We start from the raw sequence: 25,134 nt of genomic DNA on the forward strand, positions 1-25,134 counted from the left end.
TTTTTTTTCTTCTTTATTATGCATTTTCGGCCGGTGCGACTTATACTCCGGAGCGACTTATACTCCGAAAAATACGGTATTTATTTATTTTTATTGGTCTTCCCAAAAACAATATTAGAACCTTACAATTATTACAAAAGTCAGCTGCACGCGTGCTGACGAGGACCAGAAGGCGGGAGCATATTACACCAGTTTTAAAGTCGTTGCATTGGCTCCCTGGTAGGTTTTAAAGTTCTGTTAATAGTTTTTAAATGTCTTAATGGCCGTGCACCTTTTTATCTGTTACGACCTGCTTTTACCGTATCAACCCTGGCGGATTCTGAGGTCCTGTGGCACTGGCCTTATAGATTTATCAAATACTAGAACAAAGACCCACGGTGAAGCTGCGTTTAACTACTGTGTTCACCCCATCTGTGGAACAGCCTGCTGGAGAGCCTCAGGACTGCAGAGACTGATGATATATATATATATTTTTTTAAATGGTTAAAGACACCTTTTTAATCATGCTTTTTATTGGTAATTTTAAACTCTTATGCTTTTCTATTTTTTGAATTATATTTTTTATTTTTGTGTTATTTTCTATTTTGCGTATAGCTATTATTACTCTTTCAATGTTATATTTTTATTAACTTATTAATGAATTATGTACTTTTTATTTTTTACATACATTTTATCATATGTTTCATACTATCTTTAGAAGGTGTTCATTTTAGTTATTCTCCAAACAACTTTGTTTCGTATTCCTCCGAGTATAGAACGATCACTCTGTTCTAAGAGAGCACGGCGTGTAGGTTCAACGTGCACAACTGAATATCTTAGTTGCTCGGACAGTAATGTGTTTACATAAGTTTAGATTGGGTTATGTCATTTCCTATAGGGGAAAGGCGTTAATTAGGGGTGTAACGGTACACAAAAACTTCGGTTCGGTACGTACCTCGGTTTAGAGGTCACGGTTCGGTTCATTATCGGTACAGTAAGAAAACAACAAAATATACATTTTTTGGTTATTTATTTACCAAATTTGTAAACAATGGCATAACATACATATACACACAGGGTCCATTGCCAGGGTTAATGTGGTCAACATATATAAAATAAAAACTAAATAAGACAAGGCTCAGAATGGTTTCTTAACAAAACATTTTTACATTTAAAGTGCTTTTTTTGATTGATTGATTGAGACTTTTATTAGTAGATTGCACAGTTCAGTACATATTCCGTACAATTGACCACTAAATGGTAACACCCGAATAAGTTTTTCAACTTGTTTGAATCGGGGTCCACATTAATTAACATTAAACTGCCTCAAGTTGTTGCTCAGATTAAATAAAATGACAAAAAATGTCTTCTACATATAAAAAGTGCAACATTAAACAGTTTCAAGTCAACTCAGCCTCAGATTAAATTTTCTTTCCCCCCCCAGTCTGGCTAACTTGGCAGTAAGAGGATATATGGGCTTATTGTTCTTCCACCATAGAAGTGGGTCAAAATCTAGTTTTTAATGCAATATGGACTTATATCTGCTGCTATAAAAACATTTGTTATTGCTTTAGCCCTGCCTGACTCGCCAAGGAGAGGTTGCTTGAATGCGGTGGTGACGCTTCAAATGGGTTAGCATGTGATATAAGGGTACCATAATATGCTACGTTAACATACCAGGCACGTTCTCAGTTGGTTATTTATGCCTCATATAACGTACACTTATTCAGCCTGTTGTTCACTATTCTTTATTTATTTTAAATTGCCTTTCAAATGTCTATTCTTGGTGTTGGCTTTTATCAAATAAATTTCCCCCAAAAATACGACTTATACTGCAGTGTGACTTATATATGTTTTTTTTAGCATGTGTTATAAGGGTAGCGTATGTGTGTGTGTGGCCCTTTAATAAGTGACAGCATGTGAGGTGAGTGTGTGGGCGAGCGAGGTGACGGAGCGGTAGCGTGAGTGCGGGGAGTGGCTAGTGTTTTGTTGGATTGGCTGTGTGCAAGACTTTAATAAAGCCACAATTTGCAACTAATCGCCGGACTCGTCATTTACCCTGGAGTCCGGAGCTGGGGAGACCCACTGCCGGGTAGAGTTAAGGGTGTTGCCCCCTAGAATACATCGGCCCTGGAAGAGTGTCTCCCCAGCGCTCCTCGACTACGGTTTGGGAGCCGGAAGCAAGAAAGGTTCAACACATGTTTGACGTGTTGTCAGAAGCAGCTGCTGAACAATGTCGGCAAACCTCCGTCCTTCATTGTTGTATCGCGCAGCCAAAGTGTTCCCAAACGGGAGATCTTAACGAGGCAGGAGGGTCTTCCAGCTCTGGCTTTTACATGTTGTCCTAGCCCGGTCGCTGCTAGCATGTGTACTCGTTCGGTACACCTCCGAACCGAACCGAAACCCCTGTACCGAAATGGTTCAATACAAATACACGTACCATTACAACCCTAGCGTTAATGTACATTGTTTTCATGTTAGCATTGAAGCTAGCGTGCTGGTGCCAGTCAGTCCGTGAGTTTATCAAAGTGCAGTTATCAATCGCGGTTTTTCGATAATTTCGACCGTTTTACATTACAGTTTTCATTAATACCGTTTATTGTTACATCCCTACCAGAGACATAACGGCAATGGGCTATCATAAGGATTTGTCAACCTACAATATGGCTGTTTGTCGACCTGGTTTTCCTCTAATTGCACATATTTCTATTTAATTCTTTGTTTTTCATATTATATTTTACACTCTTATCTAACAAAGCTGCTGAAGTAATTTTGTTTCAAGCTTTTTGTGATATTTTCCATCAGTTCCAGGCCTCTGCTTTTGTTTTGTACTACTGTTTCCCGCTCTGCGCTGTGTACTGTGTTATTACTTTGCAGATCAGTGCACCTGTCACTTGTTAATCATTCGTGGTGCTTTTCAAACACAAAGGATTCCTATCATCTCGTAAAAGTTTGATGCATTTCATCAAGCTTTCACTGTATTTATTTCTTACCCTTGTAAACACGTATGTCGACAACTTCAGCACAATCCGAGGGTTGCGGGTTTGATTCTCAGTCCTCATGACGAGGTATAACAGACAAGATACTAAACCGCCAGTTGCTTCTGATGCTGTGTCAATAATTAGTCGATAAGTCTTTATGAGTATCTGGTGAAAGCAGAAGCCCATTTACAAGGTTTTTTCTAACTGTACTGAATGTCTCGATGGTTGTTTCCATGGAGGAAGCTGGCTGGCCGTCCAACAACAGTGTGTCTGACCTCATTTCAGACTCCATTAATCACAAGTTCATCAGACGAATGCACAGCTTTGATTAAATCTCTGATCCGTGCTAACTGAATGACTAACTGATGAGACGTTCTCTTTATCTGCGGCTCTATTACACATCTTGTGTGCTATTGCTCCTTCTCTCTCGTAGCAATGTAATCATTTTTATTTTTACTCCCCCAGCTTTAATGTGCGACGTGAGCGTAGGGGCGCATTTAAAAGGGGAGCTATTATACAGTCAATTTACAGTCCTACTTTTAATGCTCATACAAGAACGTGTCATTATGCAGGGCCTTTATGAACACTTTCAGTAAAACAGTCCAGTACGCATGTAATATAGCTTTAACCTGAGGTGAAATGTAGTATTTTAACCCCTGTTTTTACGTGTAAAAGGCATTGGTAATTTTTTGGTAAGCACACTGCAAAAAGTCAGTGTTCAAAAACAAGAAAAAAAATACAAAAATGAGGGATATTTTATTTGAACTAAGCAAAATTATCTGCCAATAGAACAAGAAAATTTGGCTTGTCAAGACTTTCCAAAACAAGTAAATTTAGCTAACTTCAATGAACCCCAAAATACCTTAAAATACGAATATTCTCACTAATAACAAGTGCACTTTTCTTGATAGAAAAAAAAAAAAAGACCTTTTTGCTCAATATGTTGAAAAATATTCTTAAATGAAGTAAATACTAGTGCCATTATCTTGACATAATGATATGCGCTCGGCATTACATTTCTTGAAACCAGCAAACTTACACTAAAAACTAATTTATTGTTCTTAATGGAAAGGCAACAAGGAAACCGCTTGTTACTCTCGGGGTCTCCTAGCCGCTCAAGCAAATCATATTGTCTAAAAATGCATTTTTCCATCGACAACATGACATTATCGCGCCAAGTGCGTGCTCTTTTAGTCAATTAGTTTAGTCAATTAGTGCGCATATATACAGCCCGGCCCCCGGCCAAAATTTTTTTAATTGTAATTTTGAAGAATTTATCTGAATGTGCATGAACTATTTCTGTTCAAAATTGTTAGAAATGTTGCATGTTAAATATTAACTGTCCGTTTACTGTACTGTGCCAACTGTACTACTATACGAGTACGTATTTTCTATTGTTTCATTGAAAATAAAACAGCAAAGTCCATTTGGCTGTCATCTGTTTTATTAAGAGACACAATTGTGTCAAAGTCATGATTTTTTATTTCATGCTTGAAATAAGAAATGATTACTTTAAAAAAGTAGTTTTATACTTGTGAGTGTTGATAACACAGCTTTGCAACAGTTGATATTCTAGTTTAAAGCATGTTTTACTCAATATAGATCATCAAATCTCAGCAACAAGCTGTAATATCTTACTGAGATCATTTCGGACCAAAACACTTAAAACAATTAAAACACTCTAACACAAAATCTGCATAGTAAGAAGAATTATCTTATCAGACAGAAAGTAAGCAAATATCACCCTTATTTGAGATATTTAATCTTACTTCGATTTCAGTTTTTGCAGTGCATACATTGCATTTTTAAAGTATTCACAGCCCTGCACTTTTTCCGAAATATGTCATGTTACAGCATTATTCCAAAATGGAATAAATCCATTTTTGTCCTCAAAATTCTACACACAATACCCCATAATAACAATGTGAAAAAGTTTTTTTTAATTTTTTTTGTTTACAATTTTGCAAATGTATCAAAAATAGAGGTGTCATTTTAAAGCCGATAAATGCTTTAAAATGTAATATCGGAAATTATCGGTTTCGTTTTTTCTTATTATCGGTATGTTTTTTTTATTTTTATTTTTTTTTATTAAATCAACATAAAAAAAACACAAGATACACTTACAATTAGTGCACCAACCCAAAAAACCTCCCTCCCCCATTTACACTCATTCACACAAAAGGGTTGTTTCTTTCTGTTATTAATATTCTGGTTCCTACATTATATATCAATATATCAATACAGTCTGCAAGGGATACAGTCCGTAAGCACACATGATTGTGCGTGCTGCTGGTCCACTAATAGTACTAACCTTTAACAGTTAATTTGACTCATTTTCATTAATTACTAGTTTCTATGTAACTGTTTTTATATTGTTTTACTTTCTTCTGTATTCAAGAAAATGTTTATAATTTATTTATCTTATTTTATTTTATTACGTTTTTTAAAAAGGACCTTATCTTCACCATACCTGGTTGTCCAAATTAGGCATAATAATGTGTTAATTCCACAACTGTATATATCGGTATCGGTTGATATCGGTATCGGTAATTAAAGAGTTGGACAATATCGTAATATCGGATATGGGCAAAATGCCATTATCGGACATCCCTAATTAAAAATAAGAAAAACACACAGCCTTTGCTCAATTCTTTGTTGATGCACCTGTACAGAGACATCCTGGATGAAAACCAACGCGTCCCCTCCAACCTGATGGAGCTTGAGAGGTGCTGCAAAGAGGAATGGCCGAAATTGCCCAAATATAGGCTTTGTATTCAAAAAGACCTGAGGCTGTAATTGCTGCCAGACGTGCATCAACAAAGTGTCACGGTGTGGTTGTGGCTTACTGCGCGGTTCGTTTTACCGGGATGCAAACGGATGACTCCGGACAGGACTTGCAGGTAGGAACATCATTTAATTCTCAAAAAAACACTCAAAGAGGTACAAAAACAGAAAACCAACCGACGGAACAAGGTGTCAATCGCACTCAAAACTAAACGTAGCATAGGCTTGGGGACAAGCAAAACTTACGTGACGTGAGCATGAAGCAAACAAAGAAGCCAGACCGACTGACTGGCAAAGGCAGGCTTAAATAATGTCTCTTGATGAGCAACAGGTGAGCGTCCCGAACAACAGCGGCAGGTGAAAATCATAAGTAGCCATGGTAACAAACTCAGGAGGTGCACAAACAGGAACTAAAGGAGTCCAAAACAAACATGATCCGGACCATGGATCATGACACAAAGTCCTGAGTAAAGGCTGTGAATACTTATGTCCTAAGTGTCAAAGTCAAGGCCCGCGGGCTAGATCCGGCCCGCCAATTAATTATCTATGGTCCCTGGGATGATATTTGATTAGTATTAGAACCGCCCCGCAGGCCACAGCCGCCTGCTGCTGTTTTGCACGCACCAATACTCCATCAGTGTTGGCGCGAGGAATTTTCAAATTGGGGTCACAGGGACCCCATCAAGTCATAAAAATGGGGTCCCACTGTAACATTTTTGGGGTACCACTTTTTTGTAACCGTTTTGAAAACAAGTGATAAATGTATACATTATCTTGTTATATCGCACAGTCTATATTGTGTTTTGGAAAAAGGTTGTCATAAAAGTTACTTAATTCATTGAAAATATTATACAAAAGAAAACACATTTTTATGCATATGTACCGTATTTTTCGGATTATAAGTTGCAGTTTTTTTCATAGTTTGGCCGGGCTCCAGTGCGACTTATATATGTTTTTTTTCCTTCATTATTATGCATTTTCGGCAGGTGCGACTTATACTCCGGTGCGACTTATACTCCGAAAAATACAGTAAATGTATTCAGTTATAAACATTCATTCACTTTCTTCTTTCCTTCATGGATCTAAACTTTACCGCTGCCGGTATTTCTTTCTATATTTTTGTTGTAATATTTTCAGAATGTGTTTGTTCTATTTTTGGCCAAAATAAGACAAAGAAAACAATCTGAAGTTGTCCTTATTTTTTTGTTTTAATGCCATGATTTTAATAGTCCGGCCCGCATGTGCACAGATTTTCCTCCATGCGGCCCCTGAGCTGAAATGAGTTTGACACCCTTATGTACCGTATTTTTTGGACTATAAGTCGCAGTTTTTTTCATAGTTTGGCCGGGGGTGCGACTTATACTCAGGAGCGACTTATGTGTGAAATTATTACCACATTACCGTAAAATATCAAATAATATTATTTAGCTTATTCACGTAAGAGACTAGACGTATAAGATTTCATGGGATTTAGCGATTAGGAGTGACAGATTGTTTGGTAAACGTATAGCATGTTCTATATGTTATAGTTATTTGAATGACTCTTACCAAAATATGTTACATTAACATACCAGGCACGTTCTCAGTTGGTTATTTATGCCTCATATAACGTACACTTATTCAGCCTGTTGTTCACTATTCTTTATTTATTTTAAATTGCCTTTCAAATGTCTATTTTTGGTGTTGGGTTTTATCAAATAAATTTCCCCCAAGATACGACTTATACTCCAGTGCGACTTATATATGTTTTTTTCCTTCTTTATTATGTATTTCCAAAAAATACGGTAGATGTGTTTTAAAAAAATAAAAAATTAGCAAAATATTAAAAAAATACTTTTCACGTTGTCATTAGTGGGTGTTGTGTGTAGAATTGTGAGGACAAAAACGGCTTTATTCCATTTTGGAATTTTCCACGTAACGAGTACTTTCCGAATGCACTGTAATTACAAAAAATTTGACTTTTGAGTTAAATGTGCCGAACAAGACCCGATTACATTTTGGTTGATTTACATTTGAGTGATTTACTTTTTTCAGCACAGCTCCATCTCCCGAATGTGGTGGGTCAGTGTCCCATTTGGCCCCAAATGCAAGCGGACTTTATCAGTGAAAATAGAGCACGCTCAAATTGAGACAGTTGAGACTACCTCTTTCTCCTCTGTCCCTTCCTGTCCTGCCAGCTTTAGCACTTTTACCTCTGCAATCACTTTATGATACACAGGGGCCCTAAGCAAAATGATATATTAAGGCCCCTCCCAACCATTGCAATTTTTCCCCCACATTTTTTCATTTTACATCAAACGATTTTATTAGGGATGTCCGATAATGGCTTTTTTGCCGATATCCGATATTCCGATATTGTCCAATTCTTAATTACCGATTCCGATATCAACCGATACCGTTATATACAGTCGTGGAATTAACACATTATTATGCCTAATTTTGTTGTGATGCCCCACTGGATGCATTAAACAATGTAACTTTACCATGAATTGATTAACGTGGACCCCGACTTAAACAAGTTGAAAAACTTATTCGGGTGTTACCATTTAGTTGTCAACTGTACGGAATATGTACTGTACTGTGCAATCTACTAATACAAGTTTCAGGGTTTGGTGGTAGCGGGGGTGTATATTGTAGCGTCCCGGAAGAGTTAGTGCTGCAAGGGGTTCTGGGTATTTGTTCTGTTGTGTTTATGTTGTGTTACGGTGCGGATGTTCTCCCGAAATGTGTTTGTCATTCTTGTTTGGTGTGGGTTCACAGTGTGGCGCATATTTGTAACAGTGTTAAAGTTGTTTATATGGCCACCCTCAGTGTAATGGCTGTTGATCAAGTATGCTGGGCATTCACTTGTGTGTGTGAAAAGCTGCAGATATTATGTGATTGCGGCACATAAAGGCAGTGCCTTTAAGGGTTATTGGCGCTTTGTACTTCTCCTTATTTGCTCCTTATTGCTTTAAATGTGGGAAAAAATCATAATATGACCCCTTTAAGCGGGCACATGGTGAATCAGAACTTGATTAGTTGGTTGACATAAACATAAAGCCCATCGGTGCTTACCGTGAGTCTCTTGTCAGGGTTCACTTCTATCATTCCTTTGAGCAATGCTTGACAGTCAGGGGGTATAAAGTGGGGCATGTGGAACACTCCACTTTTAACTTTTTCTAGAAGCTGCCGTAGGTTGTCATGGTCAAACGGCAACGCGCCCTGGGAAGAGAGGAACAACAAGGAAGTGCAATAAATGAGTCCGAGTTGAAAGGGTTACACTGCAAAAAGTCAGTGTTCAAAAACAAGAAATTTTTTTTTACAAAAATTAGGGGTATTTTATTTGAACTAAGCAAAATGATTTGCCAATAGAACAAGACAATTTGGCTTGTCAAGACTTTCCAAAACAAGTAAAATTAGCTAACCTCAATGAACCCAAAAATACCTTAAAATAAGTATATTCTCACTAACAAGTGCACTTTTCTTGGTAGAAAAAAAAATATGAGACCTTTTTTCTCAATATGTTGAAAAATAATCTTCAATTAAGTAAATGCTAGTGTCATAATTTTGACATAATGATATGCGCTCGGCATTACATTTCTTGAAACCAGCAAACTTATACTAAAAACTAGTTTATTTTTCCTAATGGAAAGGCAACAAGGCAACCGCTTGTTGCTCTCGGGGTCTACTAGCCGCTCAGGCAAATCATATTGTCTAAAAATGCATTTTCCCATCGACAACATGACATCATCACGCCAAGTGATAATGTCATGTTGTACGCGAGGTATATATACTGTGTATATATATATATATATATATATATATATATATATATATATATATATATACACACACACACATACATACATACATACATACATATATATACACATATATATATATATATATATATATATACACACACACACATACATACATACATACATACATATATATACACATATATATATATATATATATATATGTGTGTATATATATGTATGTATGTATGTATGTATGTGTGTGTGTGTATATATATATATATATATATATATATATATATATATATATATATATATATGTGAAACATATGTTTCTTATTGCAAGTTTGTCTTTAAATAATGTAGTGAACATACAAGAAAACTTGTCTTTTATTAGTAAGTAAACAAACAAAGGCTCCTAATTTAGCTGCTGACGTATGCAGTAACATATTGTGTCATTTTCCATTCTATTATTTTGTCAAAATTATTAAGGACAAGCGGTAGAAAATAAATTATTAATATACTTGTTCATTTACTGTTAACATCTGCTTACTTTCTCTTTTAACATGTTCTATCGACACTTGTGTTAAAATGTAATAATCACTTATTCTTCTGTTGTTTAGATGCTTGACATTAGTTTTGGATGATACCACAAATTTGGGTATCAATCCGATACCAAGTAGTTACAGGATCATACATTGGTCATATTCAAAGTCCTCATGTGTTCAGGGACGTATTTCCTGAGTTTAGAAACATAATACGAATTTTTTTTAAAGGCAAAAAGATTTTTTGACGATAAAAAATATCGGTGTAATCATAGTTGTATGGACTAGATACGCTATTGTACTTGGTATCATTAAAGTGGATGTCAGGTGTAGATCCACCCATGGCGTTTGTTTACATTGTGATGCCAGTGAGCTAAAACATAAATATGTTTAGCTATTCCTCGTCCTGCAGGAATGATACTTGTAAGAAACGTACTTTATTTGTCGCCATGGAGACGAGGATTAGTGATTTAGAAGTAGCCAAAACACTGCAGACTGCGGATGGACTTTAGCCGCTAACTAGCTAGCCATGTCTTAAAGCACCTCTTCCTGAGGGCGTTTCAGTGTTATAACTTCACCTTTATCTTTAGTTTTTAAGCCAAAATGCGTCCATTCTCCCTTTTCTGTCTAAACACTGTGTCTGCTTGTAAGCACTCTGTGATTGTGCGCTGCCGAACATGCTCCTCTGCTCGTAAAACTAGCAATGACACGGCATGACTACGACGCACAGTCATGCCCGTTAAAAAAAAAAGAGAGGGGGGTGGGGCGGTATTTTTTACAGGCGGTATAGTACCGAATATGATTCATTAGTATCGCGGTACTATACTGGTACCGGTATACCGTACAACCCTAGTCCTGAAGTATGAGTGCACTATACAACACTGGCATAGGAAATGGCAAGGAAAAAGAGTGAAGTGACAGCTGAAATATATACATATATATAAATATATATATATATAAAAAAGAAATAGCAGGAAATAAAAAAAATAGAGTAGGAACTTACCACAAGAAGAGCAAAGAGGATGACTCCACAACTCCAGACATCTGCCCTGCGGCCATCGTACTTCTCTCCCTAAAACACAGCATCCTCTTTTAGACATAGACACTCTCATACACTCACACACAGACACACACACTTACCCTTATTACTTCAGGGCAAGCATAATGTGGGGATCTAAAATTCAAAAGAGACATTGTTTTAAAAATGTGTCGCTCATAAAATATAAATTGCCTTTCAGACAGTCTCACTTTGAAGGTAATAATTCTGTGTGTTAATAAAGAAACATGTCCCCCACACTGACTCATAATAAATGATGACTTGATGTGACATCATTCCACTTCAGTGTTTTCCACTGGACTGAAATCTATTTGTGGTGGTGGGTTGCAAGGACGAGGGTCGTGGTGAAGTGTTGGATCAGGGGTTCTTAACCTTTTTGACCTCGGGGCCTAACTTTTCCACTACAGAAGGACCAGGGGCCAACTCAAGTAATAACACTGAATTAGTAATTTGATTAGCAACACTAAATTGGCCCTAGTGTGTGAATGTGAGTGTGAATGTTGTCTGTCTATCTGTGTTGGCCCTGTGATGAGGTGGCGACTTGTCCAGGGTGTACCCCGCCTTCCGCCCGATTGTAGCTGAGATAGGCTCCAGCGCCCCCCGCGACCCCGAAGGGATTAAGCGGTAAAAAATGGATGGATGGATAGTAATCTAGGCTGACCATATTCTGAAATCCCAAAAATAGGACACATATACACACATATATATATACACATATATATATATATATATACAAACCCCGTTTCCATATGAGTTGGGAAATTGTGTTAGATCTAAATATAAACGGAATACAATGATTTGCAAATCATTTTCAACCCATATTCAGTTGAATATGCTAAAAAGACAACATATTTGATGTTTGAACTGATAAACATTTTTTTTTTTGCAAATAATCATTAACTTTAGAATTTGATGCCAGCAACACGTGACAAAGAAGTTGGGAAAGGTGGCAATAAATACTGATAAAGTTGAGGAATGCTCATCAAACACTTATTTGGAACATCCCACAGGTGAACAGGCAAATTGGGAACAGGTGGGTGCCATGATTGGGTATAAAATTAGATTCCATGAAATGCTCAGTCATTCACAAACAAGGATGGGGCGAGGGTCACCACTTTGTCAACAAATGTGTGAGCAAATTGTTGAACAGTCTATGAAAAACCTTTCTCAACCAGCTATTGCAAGGAATTTAGGGATTTCACCATCTACGGTCCGTATTATCAAAGGGTTCAGAGAATCTGGAGAAATCACTGTGTGTAAGCAGCTAAACCCGTGACCTTCGATCCCTCAGGCTGTACTGCATCAACAAGCGACATCAGTGTGTAAAGGATATCACCACATGGGCTCAGGAACACTTCAGAAACCCACTGTCAGTAACTACAGTTGGTCGCTACATCTGTAAGTGCAAGTTAAAACTCTCCTATGCAAGGCGAAAACCGTATCAACAACACCCAGAAACGCTGTCGGCTTCGCTGGGCCTGAGCTCATCTAAGATGGACTGATACAAAGTGGAAAAGTGTTCTGTGGTCTGACGAGTCCACATTTGAAATTGTTTTTGGAAACTGTGGACGTCGTGTCCTCCGGACCAAAGAGGAAAAGAACCATCCGGATTGTTATAGGCGCAAAGTTGAAAAGCCAGCATCTGTGATGGTATGGGGGTGTATTAGTGCCCAAGACATGGGTAACTTACACATCTGTGAAGGCGCCATTAATGCTGAAAGGTACATACAGGTTTTGGAGCAACATATGTTGCCCTCCAAGCAACGGTACCATGGACGCCCCTGCTTATTTCAGCAAGACAATGCCAAGCCACGTGTTACATCAACGTGGCTTCATAGTAAAAGAGTGCGGGTACTAGACTGGCCTGCCTGTAGTCCAGACCTGTCTCCCATTAAAAATGTGTGGCATGAAGCCTAAAATACCACAACGGAGACCCCCGGACTGTTGAACAACTTAAGCTGTACATCAAGCAAGAATGGGAAAGAATTCCACCTGAGAACCTTACAAAATGTGTCCTCTCAGTTCCCAAACGATGACTGAGTGTTGTTAAACGGAAAGGCCATGTAACACAGTGGTGAACATGCCCTTTCCCAACTACTTTGGCACATGTTGCAGCCATGAAATTCTAAGTTAATTATTATTTGCAAGAAAAAAATAATGTTTATGAGTTTGAACATCAAACATCTTGTCTTTGTAGTGCATTTAATTGAATATGGGTTGAAAAGGATTTGCAAATCATTGTATGTTTATATTTACATCCAACACAATTTCCCAACTCATATGGAAACGGGGTTTGTTTATTGCACATCAATATAACACATAAAAGTAACACTTTTTCTGTGCAGCATGTCAACAACATGACAAAACACCACACGTTTGACAATATGATGATATGATAAATAGGGTTGTGAGGTTTTAAGCATCAAATCGGTTCGATTCGGAATCGATTCTCGATTAAGACGATTCTTGATTAAGAACGATTCTCGAGATGAACTGACTTGATTCTTGTGCCCCTGCAGCTAGCGCCATCAAACCCCTTTCTATTAAAGTTACCATTAAAAAAAAAAAATTTTTACAAAGTAAAGCAGAGATAGCTGCGAATATGTGGGGGACATCATGGCAAACACCGATTAGGCGAATAAAGGATCAACTTTTAACATTTCATGGATTAGTAATCAAGCTAAGCACTTACCCACAACTAGTTTCCAGTAGACTATCCCCAACTTGGAGTGAGGCCATGCCAAAATCTGCTATCCTGATGTTATTCTTCTCATCCAGGAGAAGATTCTCAGGCTTCAAGTCTCTATGACTGAACACATGCAAAAAAACTACATTGATACCTCGACTTTGAACACCTGAAATTACGATTTGCAGCCCACTGAAAACTGCACCTTTAAGTATGTTTGATACTCCAAAATACCATTAAATCTGGGAAATAAATTGTTGGAAGAAATTCCAGCAAATATGACTTTGACAACATACTGTACCCGTCCAAAAAATAAGGGGCATATTCTGGGAAATAGGGCGAAATAAATAAATGACATTACAGGCTACATGATGTGTTGTGCCGATGGTTTCAAAGTGTTGCTTCACGGATCGGAAGCCATTTTTGCACCGTCATTTTTGGGGGCAGGTGCTCAAGCCAGAAAAAAAGGCACCAATCTAAAAATACATCCATAAAATTATTGTTATTATGATGAAAATCCCAACAGAATATTTTCAATTTACAAAGCAACTAATACAAACTAAAATCATCAAACTGATTCAAAGTTTAGATGGAATAGACATTGAAAGATTAAAATAAATCAAATTTTTGGGAGTTATAATAGATGACAAAATGAAATTGAAATTTCAAATACAAATATACCGTATTTTTCGGAGTATAAGTCGCACCCGCCGAAAATGCATAATAAAGAAGGAAAAAAACAAATATAAGTCGCACTGGAGTATAAGTCGCATTTTTGGGGGAAATGTATTTGATAAAAGCCAACACCAAGAATAGACATTTGAAAGGCAATTTAAAATAAATAAAGAATATTGAACAACAGGCTGAATAAGTGTACGTTATATGAGGCATAAATAACCAACTGAGAACGTGCCTGGTATGTTAACGTAACATATTATGGTAAGAGTCATTCAAATAACTATAACATATAGAACATGCTATACGTTTACCAAACAATCTGTCACTCCTAATCGCTAAATCCCATGAAATCTTATACATCTAGTCTCTTACGTGAATTAGCTAAATAATATTATTTGATATTTTACGGTAATGTGTTAATCATTTCGCACATATGTCGCTCCTGAGTATAAGTCGCACCCCCGGCCAAACTATGAAAAAAACTGCGACTTATAGTCCGAAAAAAACGGTACAACATAAGGTAGCAATAAATATTTCATTGATGAATATAGCAAAATTTGTACTGGACAAAAAATTCACTTCATATTGTTTATTGCTGGCTAGTGTTACCATATCTAGGTTATAGTGCAGAAATATTGGGAAATAACTACAAAAGTGCACTTCATGCACTAAAACTATGTTACATAAAAAAGATTAGTTTGAATAATACATAATGTTGGATATAGAGAACATACAAACACTTTATAGAATACAAAATATTGAAATTCAAGGACTTGGTGCATTTGCAAACAGCTAAAATTATGTACAAAGCAAACTAAAACCTGCTACCCAAAAATGTACAATTCTTCTCAACAAAAGAGGAGCAATATAACCTTGGAGAAAAATGTAACTCAAAACATTTGTATGCACGTACAACACCTAAAACCTTTAGTATCTCAGTATGTGGAATTAAATTATGGAAGGGATTAGTAAAGAAGTTCAGTTTCAAGGGGAACATTATCACCAGACCTATGTAAGCGTCAATATATACCTTGATGTTGCAGAAAAAAGACGATATATTTTTTTAACCGATTTCCGAACTCTAAATGGGTGAATTTTGGCGAATTAAACGCCTTTCTATTATTCGCTCTCGGAGCGATGACGTCACAATGTGACGTCACATCGGGAAGCAATCCGCCATTTTCTCACTTTCGTCGGTGTGTTGTCGGAGGGTGTAACAACACGAACAGGGACGGATTCAAGTTGCACCAGTGGCCCAAAGATGCGAAAGTGACAAGAAATTGGACGAAATTTGTTCAAAATACGAGGGTGTGGGGAAAGCCGACGAAATGGTCAGTCGTTTGTTCCGCACACTTTACCGACGAAAGCTATGCTACGACAGAGATGGCAAGAATGTGTGGATATCCTGCGACACTCAAAGCGAGTGCATTTCCAACGATAAAGTCAAAGAAATCTGCCGCCAGACCCCTATTGAATCTGCCGGAGTGTGTGAGCTATTCAGGGACAAAGGACCTCGGTAGCACGGCAAGCAATGGCGGCAGTTTGTTCCCGCAGACGAGCGAGCTAAATCCCCTGGATGTCTTGGCTCACACCGCTTCTACCGTCCCTTATGCCACCGAAGATGATCAAAAGAAGAATATCGACCCTAGCTTCCCTGGCCTACTGACATCAACTCCAAACCTGGACAGATCAGCTTTCAGGAAAAGAGAGCAGATGAGGGTATGTCTACAGAATACATTAATTGATGAAAACTTTATTCATTACTCGCGGTTTTACGTAAATTATTATACATAAACTGTGTTTACCAATAATTTAGCTTAAAAACTTTTTTTTTTTTCAATCATTCGAGTACATTCGGGTAGTCTTGTGTAATGCAGTATTTTGTGTCTATTTAGGTATGGTTAACCTGAGTGCTGAAATCGTGGAAAAAGATATGTTCTTAGCGCGCCTGAAATGAGCTGTCTGCACTCTCAAAGTGCATGTTGTTGCCAAATGTATTTCATATGCTGTAAACCTAGTTCATAGTTGTTAGTTTCCTTTAATGCCAAACAAACACATACCAATCGTTGGTTAGAAGGCGATCGCCGAATTCGTCCTCGCTTTCTCCCGTGTCGCTGGCTCTCGTGTCGTTTTCGTCGGTTTCGCTTGCATACGGTTCAAACCGATATGGCTCAATAGCTTCAGTTTCTTCTTCAATTTCGTTTTCACTACCTGCCTCCACACTACAACCATCCGTTTCAATACATGCATAATCTGTTGAATCGCTTAAGCCGCTGAAATCCGAGTCTGAATCCGAGCTAATGTCGCTATACCTTGCTGTTCTATCCGCCATGTTTGTTTGTATTGGCATCACTGTGTGACGTCACAGGAAAATGGACGGGTGTATATAACGATGGTTAAAATCAGGCACTTTGAAGCTTTTTTTAGGGATATTGCGTGATGGGTAAAATTTTGAAAAAAACTTCGAAAAATAAAATAAGCCACTGTTAACTAATTTTTAATGGTTTTAACCCTTCTGAAATTGTGATAATGTTCCCCCTTAAGAGAGTGCTCAAACTAAAAGTGTTTACAAAGTACAAGGAAGAAGAAATTTGATAAACGTCTTGATCTTTATTTAAAATGAGTTAATCATTTCAAATGTGAATCGTGGTTCTTAGAATGCAGTGATTTAAATTGTGTTACAAATTGAGAACAATGAATGAAAACATGCATTAGAAAGTGTTATGACGTAGAAAGGGGTAGGATTAAATAAGCCTTGCTTCTTCCTACTCCTTTTCAGACATGTTGTACTGACAAATCAAAATGTGATGTAACATGCAGCTGACATTGTATACATGTTCGAAATAAACAGAAACAAACAGTTTTAGCTTAGTTGACTCAGAAGCAACATCACACTAATAATACATACATACTTGCCAACCCTCCTGGATTTTCCGGGAGACTCCTGAAATTCAGCGCCTTTACCGAAAACCTCCCGGGACAAATTTTCTCCCGAAAATCTCCCGAAATTCAGGCGGACTCAGGTCCATAATAACAAATATTTTATTTGAGTATTAACCCACAATTTAAACAGCATACCTGCCCAATCACGTTATAACTGTAGAATGATGGAGGGCGAGTTCTTGGTTTCTTATGTGGGTTTATTGTTAGGCAGTTTCATTAACGTCCTCCCAGCGCGGTAACAACACACAACAACAGCAGTCACGTTTTTGTATACCGTAAAGCAGTTCGTCTGCCGTAAACAGCAATGTTGTGACACTCTTAAACAGGACAATACTGCCATCTAGTGCATTTGATGAAAGCACTTTTGTGCGTGCCACACAGCAATGCATCATCAGAGAGGGTGTTCAGCATGGTTCGAAAAATAGTGACAGAGAATAGAACAAGGATGGACAATTCAACCCTTAACTCAACAATGAGTAGATGAGTGTATATATATATATATATATATATACAGTGTATATATATATATATATAATAAAATACATATATATATATATATATATATATATATATATATATATATATATATATATATATATATATATATATATATATATATATATAATAAAATACACACGCCCCCAACCACGCCCCCGTCCCACCCCAAACACGCCCACCCCCACCCCCCTCCCCCCACCTCCCGAAATCGGAGGTCTTAAGGTTGGCAAGTATGAATACATAACATGTATATATATTGTACATATACAACTTAAGACCCACCTTTCATATTGTAATACTTAGGATGTAACTGAAACTAAACAACTGAACCTGTCTAATATGTAGAACAGAAAAAACTACTTTAAATAAACTGCCGGGCTGTCTATGTCCTGTTAGAATGGAAAGCTCAGTGGTTCCGATATTTACCGGAAAAGCCAGAGATGAGGGTTCAACATGTTTTCCTTTTAGTGATTTTGACTTTGACAGGGGAAATTAAAGAATGATAAAAAGTACTGACCATATGGAGTAACTATGGCAGAAGTCCAGAGCGGAGATGATCTGCCTGAAGAACTTCCTGGCCTCTTTAGGGGTCAACCTTCCCTTTTTCACCAGATAGTCAAAGAGCTCCCCACCGGACACATGCTCCAACACCAGGTACCTGGCAGGTCCAGAGCAAATGAAACGATATGAGGGGCATGGAGAGAGACATAGCATCACCACATTGATGTTTGCGCTATGAATGCAAACTCATGGATCCCTGTCCTAAAATAACCATGTTCCATATTGGCGATCGCAGATTCAGTGAAGTGAAGTCGGCAGGAAGGCAGAGAAATACTCACAGATACTTGTTATTTTCATAGACATCATGTAGCTTCAGAACGTGAGGGTGCTCGATTAGTTTGAGAATCGCTATTTCTCTTTCCACCTGCAGCGACAGACGGGCAAGCAGGGTGGAAGAAAGTTTAGACAAAGAGGGGGTTAAAATACGAGAAAAGAAATAGGTTGGTCTAGGAGCATTAGTGAAGCACACATAATTATGATGGAGTCACCTCAAGAATGAGAAAAAGCAGACACTAATGAACACCCACGCTATACTGGGTGTGTTGCAGACAGTTTGTGGTGGCATGGTATTGGAGTTGTGTGCTAACCCTCAACCTTAAGCAATATTGTTGACACCGATCATTCCAGCTGCACTTAAATGGCTTTGTGGAACATAGATCAAAAATGATGTTGTTCATTCATATATCTGTGTACCTATACAGGGACTTGACAAAGTATTCTGACTTTATGACCGTTTCAATTCATGCACTTCCAGATGGCGACAAAAAAACAGCGACACTTACAGTAGTGTATGACAACATACAGTGCACTACCAGTAGCCAGATGGTGCACTCCAAATGGCGAGTGTGCGATGCTGGACACTAAACACCCTCGAGGAACTAACTAGAATGGTTGCTCTTAACGATTACAAAAGGAAATAGGAGAAAAAATGGGGTAAACATTGTGATTGTCATTTCCGTGAAATGTCTTTAGGACAGCACTACACTGAAAAATGTGTGCCCTCAGGAACTAAGTACTCAGTATTCATAGTATTAGGGCTGCAGCTATCGATTATTTTAATAATCGAGTAATCGATTATTTTGTTCGATTATTGACAGCTACAGTATAATTTACCGTATTTTTCGGACTATAAGTCGCAGTTTTTTTCATAGTTTGGCCGGGGGTGCGACTTATACTGAGGATCGACTTATGTGTGAAATTATTAACACATTACCGTAAAATATCAAATAATATTATTTATCTCATTCACGTAAGAGACTAGACGTATACGATTTCATGGGATTTAGCGATTAGGAGTGACAGATTGTTTGGTAAACGTATAGCATGTTCTATATGTTATAGTTATTTGAATGACTCTTACCATAATATGTTACGTTAACATACCAGGCACGTTCTCAGTTGGTTATTTATGCCTCATATAACATACACTTATTCAGCCTGTTGTTCACTATTCTTTTTTTATTTTAAATTGCCTTTCAAATGTCTATTCTTGGTGTTGGGTTTTATCAAATACATTTCCCCAAAAAATGCGACTTATACTCCAGTGCGACTTATATATGTTTTTTTCTTCTTTACTATGCATTTTCGGCCGGTGCGACTTATACTCCGGAGCGACATATACTCCGAAAAATACGGTAGTAATCAATCTATTATGGGGTGCTGGAGCCTATCTTGAAAGGGACAAAGCGGTAGAAAATGGATGGATGGAATCTATTATTTTGTTCGATTAGTCACAGCTATAGATTATTTTCATAATCAATCGATTATTTTTGTTCGAATAATCACAGCTATTGATTAATTTAGTAATCAATCTAATATTCGTTGAATGAATCACAGCTTTGGATTACTTTAGTAATTAATTGATTATTTTGGTTGAGTAATCACAGCTTTTTATCATTTTAGTAATTGGTCAACTATTTTGTTCGATTAATTTACAGCTATAGATTATTTTAGTAATTGAGCGATTTTGTTCGATTAATCACAGTTATAGATTATTTTAGTACTTAATCGATTATTTTGGTTGATTAATAACAGCTATATATTATTTAAGTAATTGATCAATTATTTTGTTTGATTAATTTACAGTTTTAGATTATTTTAGTAATTGAGCGATTATTTTGTTTGATTAATCACAGCTATAGATTATTTTAGTCATCAATCACTTATTTTGTTCGATTAAGCTTTGCTTCTTCCTAATCCTTTTTGGATATGTTAAGAAAATGTAAAAATGTGATGCATCATTTTAAAAACGTATATATGCTCAAATAAAACCAATCTGAATCTAATCACAGCTATAGAGTATTTTAGTAATTGATTGATCATTTTGTTCGGTTAATTGCAGCTCGAGATTATTTTAGTAATTGATTGATTGTTTTGTTTAATTGATCGCAGCTATAGATTTTAGAAACCAAGTAATCGATTATTTTGTCCGATTAATCGATTAATCGGATAAAATATGTTGTAAAAGTTGTAAAATAGACATTTTTACATTTTTAAGAATTGTTCTTTTTTGCTTGCCATAGCCTTCAGTCTTTTTTCTAAAAATGCACATCATCAACGTTGAAACTGCATTTCTAACATGTGTGCATTGATAATCTAAAATCGCCGCCACACAAATCACGGCACTCACACATCCCTGCTCCCATGTGCGCTCGATTGCAGCAGATGTGCGGAAACTATGCTGTCTGGATTTTATACATTGTATTAGTTAAACTCAAACGGTTAATTGAAGCAACAGAAGATAAATCAAAGCTATTTTCTAAACAACTTATTTGATTTAATCGATTAATCGTTGCAGCCCTACATAGTACCGTATTTTTCGGACTATAAGTCGCAGTTTTTTTCATAGTTTGGCCGGGGGTGGGACTTATACTCAGGAGCGACTTATGTGTGAAATTATTAACACATTACCGTAAAATACCAAATAATATTATTTAGCTCATTCACGTAAGAGACTAAACGTATAAGATTTCATGGGATTTAGCGATTAGGAGTGACAGATTGTTTGGTAAACGTATAGCATGTTCTATATGTTATAGTTATTTGAATGACTCTTACCATAATATGTTACGTTTACATACCAGGCACGTTCTCAGTTGGTTATTTATGCCTCATATAACGTACACTTATTCAGCCTGTTGTTCACTATTCTTTAGTTATTTTAAATTGCCTTTCAAAAGTCTACTCTTGGTGTTGGGTTTTATCAAATAAATTTCCCCCAAAAATGAGACTTATACTCCAGTGCGACTTATATATGTTTTTTTCCTTCTTTATTATGCATTTTCGGCCGGTGCGACTTATAGCCCAAAAAATGCGGTATACGTAATCACATTCAATTTTATAATGGCTGTCTCAATTTGCGCAATTTCACACTTACACATAGTTTTTTTGAGTGTATAAGTGCATGAGTACATGTTCACACGGATAAGTACAGTAAAATGCAGTGCACTCAAGACAGACACAATAGTGAGGGCTCAGTGATGTACACATACCACTAGAGATTTAATGATATGAACACTTCATATTGTAGTTATTGTGCCAGAAATCATCATAATTATCATGTTATTGTTGAATGTACTAAAAAAGTACTACTAATTACTACACAAACTCAAATCTTTTAAGCACGTTTTAGTTAGGAAATAAAATAATGAAATATTTTTCTGGCTTCATATTATTGTTATTTGAGTTTTGTAATGTGTTTATCTTCTTTTATTTTAATTTGCAAAGGTTTTAGAAGGTTTCCAAACGAGGGTTGCACATGTTATGCCACAGGAGTTCAGTTGGTGTTGTCGACACGTACGATGTCCGTGTATGAATCTTTATAATCAATCACTCGATGCCTGTAAGTCAAATGTACACAATTTAATACCTTAGTTGCTCAGACAGAAATGTGTTTATAAAACTTTAGATTGGGGTACGTCTTTTCTTAATGGGGAAATACATTCATGTCCCTTGTATTCATGTTAGTATTCAAGCTAGCTAGTGTTTAGTGCGCAAATATTATTAGTTATTTATTTATATCCATTATATAATACAGGTAATAGTTACCAGGGGTGTCAAAACAATAAAATACATTTTTAGATTATTCGCGATTCTTATTTGTCACGATTCTTAATCGAACAAAACCAGTTTTCTTTTAAGTAATATAGAAATTGATCGGAGCTGTTTATTTCATGGAGGAGTGTAGTTAACCATAGAACTGCCATCCAAGGTTATTTATTCATATCTATTATATAATACAGGTAATAGTTACTAGGGGTGTCCAAAAAAATTAAAAAAATTTAGATTATTCGCGATTCTTATTTGTAACGATTTTTAATCGAACAAAACCAGTTTTCTTTTAAGTAATAAAGAAATTGATCGGAGCTGTTTATTTCATGGAGGAGTGAAGTTAATCATATAACTGGCATCCAATGTTATTAAAAGAGTATAGATTTTTAATCGAGAATTGTTTTGAATCGAGAATCAATTCTGAATCGAATCGAATCGTGTGGTGCACAAAGATTAACAGTACTAATAGTTACATCCCTACTTAACACCCTCATTAGCTGCTATTTTGGCTACGTAGCGGAACGAGAGGAAATACAAGAGAAAAGGCAATGGGGTAATATTTGAAGCAGGGAGTACACACAAGCGCAAAAAGTAGTAGCAAAGAAGAAGAAGAAGAAGAAGAAGAAGAAGCTAAATATAATATGATTAGAGACAACTTGGTTATTAGGTGACCACAGATGTTGCGCTAGCTGTTCAAAGTCGGGTCCCGGGGTGGACCACTCATCTGTGCATCAGTTGGGGACGTCTCTGCGCTGCTGACTTGTCTCCACTCAAGATGATCCCCTGCTGGCCCCATTATGGACTGGACTCTCACACTATTAACTAGATCCACTATGGACTGGACTCTCACACTATTAACTAGATCCACTCGACGTCCATTGCACCGGTTGTCCAGGGGGGTTCTCACATCTGCGGTCCCCTCCAAGGTTTCTCATTGTATCCCATTGGGTTGAGTTTTTCCTTGCCCTAATGTTGTCAGGATCCGTGGTCCGGATCATGTTTTGGTTAGTTATGTTCTGTTAGTTTTGGACTCCCTTAGTTCCTGTTGTGTGCACTCCTGGGTTTATTTTGGTCACCATGGGGATTCATTGGGTTCACCTGCCTCTGGTTAGTGGTCCCACGCTCAGCTGCTGTCAACCACTAATCAGAGAGCTTTTTATTCACCTTGCTCGCCACGCTCAGTCTGGCTTCCTTGTTTGCGAATGCAACCGTTACGTTGGGTATTCCATGTTTTCTTGACTTCTAGTTCATGTGCTAAGCTTCGACATAGCTCCCATGCTATCAGAACGCTTTTTATGTATTCTTGTGTTTTGTATGATTTATGGACAATAAATCATTCCTACCTCACGCTTTCGTCCGGAGTTTTCCGTCTGCATTCCTGGGAGAACGAGCCTGCATAAAGATGCGACCCCGACGTGACAATTGTGGGATCTGAGCCGAGGATGTCGTTGTGGCTTGTGCAGCCCTTTGAGACACTTGTGATTAAAGGCTATATAAATACACTTTGATTGATTGATTGATTGATTGACATGTCAAAATCTGCGCACTAACGCTTTAAGTGTGCATAATATACTCTTTGAAGTGTACTGACAAAAGCATTCGATTTGAGACGCAGCATAGGCAAGTGTCTATCTACAGTACCACAGTCATCAGTAACCATTTTAACCCGTTTTACAAAAGCTTCCCTGATTACTACTGGAATCCTCTTCCAGTCTGGGAAAGACACACTTGACCACTCCGTCACCTTCATCTTCCTCAACAAGGCGCTTGTTTGTTGATCATAAAAAAAACTACACCACTCGACCCAGTATCCCAAAGGAAGAGCTCATGTTGGAATACATGTTTCCCAACATGAACAACAGCTTCCCAGTGCTGGTAGCACTCATGCGGCACAAGACCCATAGAGCCCAAGACACTACCATGCTTGACTACAGGTAATACACAATTATCTTGGTAACCACAAGCAATTTGGACAATGTGTTGACTCTAAGGGTGTAACGGTACGTGTATTTGTATTGAACCGTTTCGGTACGGGGGTTTCGGTTCGGTTCGGAGGTGTACCGAACGAGTTTCCACACGGACATATTAAGTAGCGTACCGCACGTTGTGTAAACAATGCACACCGAGGCACAACACACGGCATGCTAGCAGTGACCGTGCTACGACAACAAAGCAAAAGCGGTTTGCCGTCATTGTTCAGCAGCGGTAGGGTATGCTTCTGGCAACACGTCAAACATGCTAACCCATATGAAGCGTCACCACCCCCAGTGAACATCGCTTCAACGAAGAAAAAGACGAGCGTCGTGCAAACACCGCATTCAAGCAGCCTCTCCTCGGCGAGTCAGGCAGGGCTAAAGCAATAACAAATGTTTTTATAGCAGCAGATTTAAGACCATATTGCATTAAAAACTAGATTTTGACCCACTTCTTCGTTCTGCAGACAATAAACTGATTTTTCTGTCAAAAAACATGAAGATTGAGTGAAAGTCACCAGGGTTAAAGGCTGGGGGGGGGGAGAAAAGTTAATCTGAGGCTGAGTTTACTTGAAACTGTTTAATGTTGCACTTTTTATATGTAGAAGAAAAGTTTTGTCATTTTATTTAATCTGAGCAACAACTTGAGGCAGTTT

At 37.5% G+C, this 25,134-nt stretch overlaps 1 protein-coding gene across 3 annotated transcripts in view; it reads right to left on the reverse strand.

The window, feature by feature from the left end:
* brsk1b (BR serine/threonine kinase 1b) overlaps positions 1-25,134 on the reverse strand; it is a 79,742-nt gene that overhangs the window by 33,107 nt on the left and 21,501 nt on the right. For 2 of the 3 annotated variants that reach the window (XM_061973723.2, XM_061973722.2), the window contains exons 3-8: positions 18,734-18,819; positions 18,412-18,552; positions 13,782-13,898; positions 11,173-11,206; positions 11,036-11,104; positions 8,802-8,948 (exon numbers count right to left, since the gene is read on the reverse strand). In XM_061973723.2, coding sequence (XP_061829707.1) covers positions 8,802-8,948; positions 11,036-11,104; positions 11,173-11,206; positions 13,782-13,898; positions 18,412-18,552; positions 18,734-18,819 — 594 coding nt within the window. The remainder of the gene's footprint in view (positions 1-8,801; positions 8,949-11,035; positions 11,105-11,172; positions 11,207-13,781; positions 13,899-18,411; positions 18,553-18,733; positions 18,820-25,134) is intronic. The other variant, XM_061973724.2, reaches the window with a different exon arrangement.

Source organism: Nerophis lumbriciformis, linkage group LG22 (assembly GCF_033978685.3).
Source record: "Nerophis lumbriciformis linkage group LG22, RoL_Nlum_v2.1, whole genome shotgun sequence".
NCBI classification, from domain to species: domain Eukaryota; kingdom Metazoa; phylum Chordata; class Actinopteri; order Syngnathiformes; family Syngnathidae; genus Nerophis; species Nerophis lumbriciformis.